Here is a 12,252-nt window from a genome sequence, read left to right on the forward strand (position 1 = left end):
GAAAGTTGGTGAATAGCCTTTAACCTCACATTTTCTAATGAAAATGAAAGGCTTAGTTTTTTTTTTTTTTTTTTTTTTTTTTTTTTCTTCCATAATGGTCAGTAAAGTTACAGGAAGACGCTTAATGATGAGTTTATGGTATACTTACATTTTTTAAGAACTGTCAATAGAGTGACTACAACTAAAGTCTTCATTTTGCTGTTTATATACTTTACTTTCATGAACTACATCCCACTCAACTTTTTATTCCTCCTTTTTCATATATTTCAACACTTTGTCTTCTTGTTTTGTAGATTTTTGCTTATGTTTAAAGTATCCAGTCCACCTTTATATGTCCCTTACACTAGCTCACTTCTCATTCTCTCCTCAAAATCAAAGTACCTGAGTGCATTGCAGTAATCTATTTCAGCCTCTCTTTCTTTTCCTCACATTTAATTATAAGACACAGCAAAGCTTTTGTATACCTTTACATCATCATCACAATTCATTGCTTTTGCCAGACTAGCACCTAAATTACACATCAAACGTATTGTAAAAATTTGAGCCCCATAGTAACTTTTGTGCTATGGCTAGTGTGTGTGGGGGAGGGTTAGCACACACACACACACACACACACACACACACACACACACACACACACACACACACACACACACACACACACACACAGTGTTTACTTCAGCTATGAATATTTATGATAAATATAGGTATCACAATTTGTGGTAGGAAATACAGTTAGTGTAAATATATGGTTTCTTGTCCTCTTCTTGTTTTTTGTCCTCTTGTCTTGAATATTTCAGTTTAGTGCATGTGGAGAGAGAGAGTGTGAGTGTGATTGTTAGTGTGAGTGTGATTGTCTCTCACTAAATTCAATTTATATTTTACAGGATAATCAAGAAATCCCAGTTTACCGAGATGAAAAATGATGCTCTTGATCTAGAACCTCTGGTAGAGTGCCTTGATTGTGGCCGAAAACAGCACCAAATATGTGTATTATACATGGAGAGCATTTGGCCCCAAGGGTTTGTCTGTGATGGCTGCCTCAAAAAGAAATCCCAGACTCGTAAAGAAAATAAATTTACAGCAAAGAAGCTGCCAACCACAAAACTGAGTAATTTCTTAGAAACTAGAGTGAATAACTTCTTGAAAAAGAAAGAAGCAGGTGCTGGAGAGGTTTACATCAGGGTTGTATCATCAACTGACAAGACTGTTGAAGTCAAAGGTGGAATGAAAACTAGGTAAGTGGACCAGCAAATCCTTATTACCAGGGCTGTGGAGTCTGTATCCAAAACATTTGACTCTGACTCCATATCTTATGTATCTGGCTCTGACTCCAACCCTGACTTGTAAATATAGGGTGTATTCTTGTACAGGGGAGTGACTCAACTGCATGTCTTTCCTAAGTGATGTGTACCGCAGTCTTTTAGACATTCGTCTGGCTGACTATTTTGCAGCCCATCAAGAACCTCTAGGTTGTAGTGAAAGTGAGGCTGGGAAACAAAGGCACTTCCAGACTGCAAAAATTAGAATGCACTTTGCCAGGTGTGAAGTAGTACAGGCAACCCCCTTTTAACGAACGGGTTACATTCCTAAAAAAAACTTTCGTTAAGTGAATTTTCGTTGAGTGAACCAATTATAACAAGTTTAACCCCTGACTTGAACTTCCATTGAAAGTAAACAAAGTGAGAGTGCATCATAGTACAGTGAAAGGTTTGATGAAAGTAAAAATTATGAAGTTAAACATTTAGGCAGTTTAATTTAAGTCATTATAATGTACACTAATGTATGTATGTAAGTAACTTTATAATGTTGATGATCTTAAATTTATGAAGGGAGGGAGAATGGAGCGGGAAAAACACTAGCTGGCAACTTGTGGAATGTAAACAAAGGGTCCATCATTGTACCGCATACAAAACTTATGTACCACATTTCCACAAGGCTTTCCATTTATCCATTGCAGAAGCACGAGTTCAGGTGGTTCTTTTAGCTTGCAAGGAAGATATGGTCTCACCAGCCTTCTTAATAGAGTCTGCTGATTTGAAAATAGAAGAGACAGTAGATGGAGTCAAGCCATGGTGGCAAGCAATGCTATTAGTTTTAGTCTTGTCTGTGAATAAGAGGCTTCCTGGTCATTGTAGCAACTCTAGGCGACATTGCAGGGTGTTTTGGTGGCATGTAGAGTGAGAAAAGACGAGCTGCTGCTGACGCTGTTATTGTTTTGAACTAGGGGGAGTGAATGATGCACGTTTTGTCCACGAGAGGTGCTGGTATATTCAAAAGCCTGTCGGCTTGTGTGATACGGCGGGGCTTTCAAACTTGGAAAAAATTACCTGGATAAAATTTCGTTTAAGCAAGTTTGGATGTTTGTCAAATGAGCAGATGGTAGTAAAAGGAAGCATTTGTTGTAGCGAAATTTTGTTGTGTGAACATTCATTCACGAGCAACGGTGATGAAGGCTTTCCACTTTTTTTTTTTATATAAGAGAGGAAAACTGACCAAGGGCAACACAATGAAAAAAAAGGCTATCTTATTTGGCAATTCCCTTGTAGTACCAAAAGTTCCACAATTGTTTGATGGTACTAAAGAAAAGGGTAACCCATGACTGAGTAAATAAAGGTTAGTCAATAAGTTATGACATATCTGTCTCATTTTGTCTCGTAGTTTTGCAATTTCAATCTATCGAAGTGTATATTGTTTAGCATGTGACCATGTAAGGTTAGTTTACTCATTTAGGGGGAATTACCCATCACTGCTGAATTCTTTTGCAGTAGATCATGGACATTTATAATTCTTATTCATCTACATTTATTTCCCCTTAAATGAATGCCAAAATTGAATTGAGAAATTATCCAGACTTCAGACACATCCACTCAGTAGCAGGTAATGGGCTATCAGTCGGTGTCATTTTTCATTTACATTTTGTTTCTAGTTGTCCTGCTGATATATGACAGCACTGAAGTTTGATTTCTCATTCTCTCGGGTGAAAATTAAAAGTGTACGGTATGTTTATAGTGAGATTTTTATTATTATTATTATTATTATTTTATTTATTTATTTATTTATTTATTTATTTATTTATTTATTATTATTATTATTATTATTGTTATTATTATTTATTTATTTATTATTTTTTTTACCGTAGTCTCTGATGTTTATGTTGAGTTTGGAGTCAGGCATTTTTTATCAACTCCGACTCCAACAACACAAGATTCCTTCTGACTCAGACTCAGACTCCAACTCCACAGCCCTGATTATTACTACTATTCATAAGAGTTGAATATTATTTTTGGGTAAAGGATATGATTATTCTGACCTGATGGTAACAAAGGAGCATCTGTCTCCTGTGCACCACCAGAGTAGATATTGGTTTATGGTTATTCTTTGATATTATGTAGGAGATTATTAATGTCTGTCAAAGCTCAATGGATATATGGTAGTTATTGGAAAAGTATTACTGAGCTAAAAATGCTGTGAATGTTAGGTCACAAAATTGTTTAGAAATTGTCATATTTCATAGCATTTATTATTGATTTTAAATTTAGAATATTTTTAAAAATCCATGCATAATTGGACTACTCTCTTTCTCAGGTTTGTTGATACGGGACAACTTTCACCAGAATTTCCGTACCGTGCCAAAGCTCTTTTTGCCTATGAAGATATTGATGGACAAGATGTTTGCTTCTTTGGTATGCATGTGCAAGAGTACGGATCTGATAGCCCTATACCTAATACCAGGAGAGTGTACCTAGCATACCTAGATAGTGTACACTTCTTCAAACCAAGACAATACAGGACTGCTGTTTATCATGAGATTCTTTTGGGTTATCTTGATTATGTTAAGCAGTTGGGGTAAGTTCATACTTTTTATGATATTTTATCATTTGTATCATTCATTTTTAGTTTTAGATGGTTTGTTTTTCAATACAAAGTGTTTTAGTGAAATCTTTAGAAACTTTTACATATTTTTATCTTGGAAATGTCAGTAGTAATTTAGTTTATGAATATTTATAAATTTCATAGGTATTAGTCTTAGGTCTAGTTTTGATATTATTAAGTACGATGAATATTGTTGTTTTCACAGGTACACTATGGCACATATCTGGGCGTGTCCACCCTCAGAGGGAGATGACTACATTTTTCACTGCCATCCTAGTGACCAGAAGATCCCAAAACCAAAGCGCCTGCAAGAATGGTACAAGAAAATGTTAGATAAAGGAATAATAGAACGAATAGTTCTTGATTACAAAGATATTCATAAGCAAGCCTTTGAGGATAACATGAAATCTCCTGCTGAGTTACCATATTTTGAAGGGGACTTCTGGCCTAATGTTATGGAGGAAAGCATTAAAGAGCTTGACCAAGAAGAGGAGGAAAAGCGAAAGCAAGAAGAGGCAGCTGCAGCAGAAGCTGCTGCACAGGCAGCCATGGGGCAAGAGGAAGAAGAGGAAACTAGCCAAGATGGTAAAAAGAAAGGTCAAAAGAAACACAAAAATAAGAATAAAAGTAAAAGTCAACAAAAGAATAAATCTAAGAGCAAAACTAATGCAGCTGGCTGCAATGATCTTGCTCAGAAAATATTTGCTACAATGGAGAAACACAAGGATGTATTCTTTGTAATAAGATTGCATAGTGCACAATCAGCTGTTAGTTTGCCCCCAATTCAAGATCCTGATCCAATTATGGTATGTGATCTCATGGATGGTAGAGATGCCTTCCTAACATTGGCTAGTGAACGACACTTAGAGTTTTCGTCCTTGCGCCGTGCTAAGTACTCTACAATGGTTATGATGTATGAACTTCATAACCAGGGCCAGGATCGCTTTGTATATACATGTAACCACTGTAAGGCGCATGTGGAGACTCGCTACCACTGCCAAGAATGTGATGACTTTGACCTCTGTACCTCTTGTTTCAAGGCTGAAGGTCATAACCACAAGATGATAAAGCTGGGCTTGGATCTGGAGGATGGATCAGTCTCTACAGAAAACAAAAATCTCAATCCTCAGGAGGCACGCAAACAGTCCATACAGAGATGTATTCAGTCCTTGGTTCATGCTTCACAGTGCAGAGATGCCAACTGCAGACTTCCATCTTGCCAGAAGATGAAGAGAGTGTTGGCACACACAAAATCATGTAAAAAGAAGAATAATGGTGGCTGTGCAATCTGTAAACAGCTCATTGCTCTCTGTTGTTACCATGCAAGAAATTGCAAAGAACAGAGATGTGTTGTACCGTATTGCTTTAACATTAAACAAAAGCTACGTCAGCAAGAAATGCAGCAGAGATTCCAACAGCAGCAATTGATGAAGAGAAGAATGCAACAGATGAATGCCGCCCGTATGGTTGGTGGGGCAGCTAATCCCTCAATGCCTCAGCCAACTGCTCCAGTCCCTCCATCTGTGCCGAGTCCTATTCACAACACTCAGCCAGGAATTAAGCCAACAACACAAGCTACACCTCCACCAAATGTTATGAAGGCTATTGCACAGGTTAGTATAAATTCACCTGTCATGGTATACTTACATATATAATGAGTCTCTCTCTCTCTCTCTCTCTCTCTCTCTCTCTCTCTCTCTCTCTCTCTCTCTCTCTCTCTCTCTCTCTCTCTCTCTCTCTCTCTCTCTCTCTCTCTCTCTCTCTCTCTCTCTCTATATATATATATATATATATATATATATATATATATATATATATATATATATATACCTACCTATTATTATTATTATTATTATTATTATTATTATTATTATTATCATCATTATTATTATTATGTAGGAGCAGAACTGGTCAAGGCCAACAAATACTGATTAAAAAACAACCCCACTGAGGTGTCATTTCTCAAATAGGGTCAAAAGAGCCAGACTTTGGAAACCTCAGACTTAAATAAGTTTGTTATAGGAAGGTAGAAATAATGATTTATAAAGACTGGGTCACATTATGTTTGTATGTTGTCCAAAGAGTAGTTTCTGGAAGTGCTGTGGTCCAATGGTAACAATGGCTGGCAGCCAGTGGATCCTCAGGCACATAGGTTCAAATCCTAGTCACAGTGCAAGCTTACGAAGGTTATCAATTGGGGATAAAGATTGGCAAAATGACAAAACCAAACTTCTGCATTAAGAAGCATTATCCCAGCCCTGATATAATTGTAATTGCAATGCAAATGTGGGATGAAAGTTTGAGAAAATAATTTATCCTTTTCACAGGTCCAAGAGGAAGCTGCACGCCAGAGTGGCACAGGTACTGCTGTAAGCTATGGGAAGGGCAATCCTGGTAATGCATCTGTCAGTCAACCAAACATGATGCCACCTCCCATACCTCCTCAGCAGCAAGTGCGTCCACAGATGCCCCCTAATGCCCTCTCACCAATAGGCACTATGGGGCCTCAGGTTTCACAGATGAACCCAATGGGAAAGCCCAATGCTGTGATGCAACAGCAGCAGCAACAGCAACCTCAACAGCAGCAACAGAACAGAGTTTTACCAGGCATGGAGCAATTATGGAACAGGTATGGTCTTTATTTTAATCATAGTAGTGAGAGGGAGACAGTTGTAAATTACTTTGAAAGGGGAAAAATAAGGAGTGTAAAGATTGTAAGAATATTGATAACATGAGGCTTAGAGCTTCAAAGAAAAATTATTCTGAAAGGTCACCATATTTAAATAGCATTACACTAGAAGGGTTTTGAAAATGAGGGAATTTTGTTAGTGTCGGATAAGGACACAGCAGTGGCATAATATGTTATTTAAAAGACTAGCCCATATCTGAAGGCAAAGGTATTATAAGTATAGGTAAATCAATTTGTTTAGTGTACCAGAAAATCTTTGGAAAAAATAAATTAATGATATTCTGTGGCAGAATGCTATAGAAAGAGGTTGAAGTTTTGTTTATAGGTTTTTGGGACATGAAAACATGTGAAAACTATCAAAAGGAAAAGATTTTTATGACATTAATCAGGACAAGAATAGATGCAGGGTAGGGAACCATTTCATCATGAAAGTAGAGGATGTATGCTGTTGGCCATTACTGTGGATGTGTGTGACCATCCTTTTTGTGCCTTGGCTTGTGGGATATAGTGTAATTGGCAATGGGACTATTGCTCTCCCTTTAGTGTTAACATGCCTTAGAGTGTGAATGATGAGTGAGTGTATAGTGTCTTGTCTGAAAAAAGTTGAAACAAATGTGAGAAAGATGCCTTGCAACGAGAAAGTGTAAACTTTAATTAGATGATAGAAGAGCAATTGAATGAGGACAAAATAACATCTATGGTGGTGAAAGTTATCAAGAGTAACAGATCTCAGTTAGGGAAAATTGTAAATAGAAATAAATAACAAAGCAGTGAGAGCTTAAACAGGTACTAAACAGTGGTGGCAATGGTACTGGAGGAAAAGGTTTTGTTTGTATTTTTAAATTTCCTCATCTAAGCAATGGAACACACGCACACGCACACACACACACACACACACACACACACACACACACACACACACACACACACACACACACACACACACACACACACACACCCACACCTAAAAGAATGTAGCTTACAGCTAGCTAAGGTGACCCACAATATTAGCCAAAGACTGGAAATGGTATTATCCTAATCTTCAATGCCAGGATTAAGGAAGACTCACTAAATTATCAATCTATCACTGATGAGGAAGATATTATATAAAAACAAAACAAAACTGATAATAACAATGATATGTACAGGTAACTCGATTTATGTGATAGATGTGTTCCAAGAGGCATTGCGTATATCAAAATTCATCTAAAACAAATACGTAATCCTCGTAAGAAACAATAGATAATACGGGGGATGCGGAATGTGGTAAAAAAAAATTTGTACAAAATGCTCTATTTATTTGGCTAAATTAACATGTTTTTATTGTTTACCATTCTAAATACTAGAAGTGTATTTAAAGTAAAGGGAAAAGCAAAAAATAATAAGAGAAAACAACAAAACAAAGAATACGTAAACGCAACACTCACTGTGTCACTGCCTTCACCACTCACACCACAGTCAGTCACCATCTTCCTCTGAGCTTTACCACTTTATAAAAAATCCACTTATCAAAAATAACCCCACATGCAGAAGAAGATGAAGGATGTTTGAGGGCCATCTTGGTGAATTATAGGCAGATTGAAGAGATTCTGTCTGTACTCAGTGCTGGGAGACTGCAAATGAGGCATGAGAAGAGCGGAGCTCCCACCAGCTGCGAAACTCTGGTGCGCAGTTTGAAATTGCATCTGGCACTCAGTTTGAAAATGCGGTTGGGCCAAATCGCGTATAAGCAAACCGATCGCACAAATTAAATTAATTATAATATTTTTTCAGTCACGTTAAAACAAAAATGCGTAAATCAAACACGTGTAAATCAAAGTTACCTGTATGTGTTTGGAGTATACAGCATTAGTATTGTCACCAAATCTTAAAAAAAGGCACCAGGAAACTGGAAAGAATCCAGAAAGCTGCCACAAAAATCACTATAAATCTAAAGAAACGTTTTGAAGAACCTGGGATTAACTACACTGGAGGAAAGGAGGGAAAGAGATAATTTGATAGCACTATATAAGATATTGGAAGGGATAGAGAAGCTGAACAGAGATGATCTTGTGAAACTTGATATGAGGAGTACTAGAGAACATGGAAGGAAACTGAAAATGAGTAATTGTCATAGAGACAAAGAAATACAGTTATTCTAAGAAAAGTATAGCAGCATGGAACAAACTTAATGATGAAATAGTTTGTGCAAAGACGATACATGAATTTAGGGAAAATCTGGGTAAAAACAGATGGAGAGGCAGGGCAGCACAAGCCAAGTGTGGCTCTTCCTGTATCTCACAACTAGGTAAATGCATCAAGCTAAATAATCTCGCTTCTAGATTCATATGTAGATAACAAAATACACACATGTAAAATGTGTAAATATAACAAATTATTTATTTTATTCATTTGATTATTTATTTACATGTGATTAGATAAGCTATAATATTTGTGTGTGTACAATTAAGTGTTTGAACTTAATGTAGTGATTAAGAAAGAGTATTGACATAGTTTTTTAACCTCTACAGATATCCCAATCCTGGTCCCACTGGAATATTAGGGCAACAGCCACCAGGTCAAGGTGGTGGCATTAGACCAGGAATGATGGCACAACCCAATCCGATGAATCAACCTGGCCCACCTGGCCCAGCATCGGTAATGGGACCCCCAGGTCAGCCAGGGCAGCCTGGCCAGCCTGTTCAGCCTGGTAGCCAACCACAAAGAAATGCTACCCAGGCCTTGCAGCAGCTCTTACAGACTTTGAAGAATCCCTCGGGTCCTCATCAGCAATCTGAAGTTTTACAAATACTCAAAACTCATCCTCAGCTTATGGCAGCTTTTATTAGACATCGACAAATTCAGCAACAAAGTCAACAGCAGCAGCAACAGCAGCAGCAGCAACAACAGCAGCAACAGCAACAGCAGCAACAGCAGCAGCAACAACAACCACAGCAACAGCAACAACAACAGCAACAACAGCAGCAGCAACAGCAGCAGCAACAGCAGCAGCAGCAACAACAGCAACAGCAGCAGCAACAACAGCAGCAGCAGCAGCAACAGCAACAGCAGCAGCAGCAAAATCCTCAGGGTGCTAGTCAACCAGGGATGATGCCCCAAAATACTAGTGGAATCCAAGTACCTGTACAAGGTTCCATGCAACCTGGTATGCAGCCTGGTGGCATGCAACCCCCAATACAGGGGAACATGCAGACAAGCATGCCGGGTGGTATAGTAACACAAATGGCTACCAGTCAACCCATGCAGGTTCAGCAACCACCAATGGGGGTACCACCAAATCAAGCAAGCATGACTCATCAGCAACAATGGTACCAGCAACATAAAATAATGCAAATCAGACAGCAGCACCAACAACAACAGTCTCAACCAGGGGGCTTCCAGCAACCTCAGGCACCAATGTACACACCCAGACGACAGATGAACTTCCCTCAGCAGCATAATTTCCAAGGTGGAGATGGGCAGTTTGGTCAAGGTTTCCCTCAACAGCAGCAGCAGCAGATGCTCATGCAGCAGCAGCAACAGATGAAACCAGTACCACCATCTATGTCTCCTGGAATGATGCCTCCGGTGTCAGCTATGACCAACCCGTCCCCGCAGCAGCTGATGCAGACTGTAACATCTCCCCCTCCAAATAATCTCCCTCAGACTGTGCGGTCACCACAACCTAATCCCTCGCCCAGAAATCATGGACCCATCCCATCCCCACGTGCGGGACCAGTACCTTCACCACACCATCCAGCTCCCGTGCATTCTCCACATCCAGGCGGCCAACAAGGCCCAACAATGGGTGGTGGTGGTGCGCCAGGAGATGCCATGTTGCTCCCCCAGATTGGGCCTGGGAATGGTCATCAGCCTCATCAGGGGTTACCTCCTCTACAGCCGGCCAATAACCAGCAGATGGGTGGTATGGTGGCCACCTCAGAAGCAGAAGTTACACCACAAGACCAACTCTCTAAATTTGTGGAGACATTATAGTACCAGTGTGCTACTTAGCCCTTGTAGATAGTACATTGTAAATATTTTGTATGTAAGTCATGGATTCTCATACAGACTACAAATGTGATTGTTATTTTTGCAGTACTTTATAGCTGCAAAACAGTAAAGATATTATGCTTCCTTGAAGCAAACCTCGTGAATATACTGCAGATCCTGAGCAAAACACTCAAGCCATTTCTTTAAAAAAGACAAGTAACCTGCTGAACATAGGATATATCTAGGGTTATTAACTACTGAAAAAATTGAAAATTTTTAATTGAAAATTTTCTTACAGTAACTTTGTACAATTTTGCATTAGTCATTACTTTTGGGCAGTTGCTGTCTTGGTTATAATTTGAAGAGTGCAAATAGGTCTTTGCCAAGGTTATTAGCTAGATATGTTGGTGCATTCTAGCTTGCTGAATTACTAGAACAGGAAGAACTAGGGGGAAATGTGCCTGTACATTACTGCAAAGAACTGAGGGAAGTATGTAAATGTAAAAATTTTGTTATTCCTGTGCCCTTACAACCTTGACAAGTCACAGACTACAGTTCAGGCATGACTTCAACAGTGACCTCTCTTCATTTTTTGACATTCCCTGTAGGTAACACCTGTACCCTTGGGAGGGTTGCTGTTCTTTGCTAGTGCTGTTGATATGACAGTTGAGGGGTAAAGGCCAAACAGGAAAAGTGTTCACATGCGGTGGACCTGAAGGATTGCTGCTGCTGCTGCTGCCACCATCACCAATAAGAAACTGAAATACATATATTGTCTGCTGCTTGCCCATACTACACCTGTGGGACAAAGTCTGTATGGGCAGCAAGGAGAAATACAAGAGTACACCCAAGGATGAAGGGAGTTGCAGCCAGTTCTCCTCCCGTCTTAATGCCTCTCACCCACCTGTCCTCTTAATGACTTTAATTTATTTCTCTGAAGATTTGATAATTTTGTTTTCACATTTTCCAACGCTCAACGTGATGTATGTATGTAAATTGTTGACTGTATTGTCTAACAACACCTGCTCATTGGGAGTCCCTGTTCTTGTCCTGTATAATTGTATTTTAATGGGCATAAGAAATTTTTTAACTGTCTGGTCTCCCCTCCCCCACTTTGTTATGTTTAATGTTGACCAATGAGGAAGTGTTGAACAGAGGATTTGATTATTTTATAATAAATATATGACGAATTACAAGATTTCACTTCATAGGGTTTATTATAGTCCTATATTGGGTGTCTTATTTAACTTGATTTAAAATGGATGAAGGAAGTAGCTCAATGAAATTTAAAGTTTTGTGGCACAAAATTCTCTTGAGGGTCAAACCCGAGTACTGTAGGTAGTATTTGTTACACCTAAAATAGTCTTTTTCATTGGAAGAAGCTTCTCAGATTATAGACGTAAATCCCTCGATCATGGAAACTTTCTAAATATGCTCACCTATCACGTGTAGAATTAACATCAAAATCAAAGATTTCATATTAGCTTTAGCACTAATGCATGCAGCGTATCTCTGGGGCAGGTCTGGAATATAAATTTTAGATATTGAGAGTTGTGTATGGTTATGTGAAATTAAGATTGTTGCCTAGCCTTGCGCCAAAATACCATCACTATTTTCCCTTCACTTAATTCATTTGGAATAGCAGTTATCAGGTCATGTTAAGAGACTAACCAATGATCATCTGCATGATGGGAAATACACAAGGGAACTGTGGA

General features: G+C 38.7%; 1 protein-coding gene across 2 annotated transcripts in view; it reads left to right on the plus strand.

The window, feature by feature from the left end:
* The window catches only part of LOC123498482 (CREB-binding protein-like), a 40,311-nt gene extending 28,583 nt beyond the window's left edge, over positions 1-11,728 (plus strand). For both annotated transcript variants that reach the window (XM_045245608.1, XM_045245609.1), the window contains exons 11-15: positions 888-1,238; positions 3,589-3,849; positions 4,082-5,489; positions 6,204-6,505; positions 9,076-11,728. In XM_045245608.1, coding sequence (XP_045101543.1) covers positions 888-1,238; positions 3,589-3,849; positions 4,082-5,489; positions 6,204-6,505; positions 9,076-10,540 — 3,787 coding nt within the window. In that variant the 3' untranslated portion in view covers positions 10,541-11,728. The remainder of the gene's footprint in view (positions 1-887; positions 1,239-3,588; positions 3,850-4,081; positions 5,490-6,203; positions 6,506-9,075) is intronic.
* Positions 11,729-12,252: the final 524 nt, after the last annotated feature.

This window comes from Portunus trituberculatus, chromosome 48, assembly GCF_017591435.1.
Source record: "Portunus trituberculatus isolate SZX2019 chromosome 48, ASM1759143v1, whole genome shotgun sequence".
In the NCBI taxonomy this organism is placed as follows: Eukaryota; Metazoa; Arthropoda; class Malacostraca; order Decapoda; family Portunidae; genus Portunus; species Portunus trituberculatus.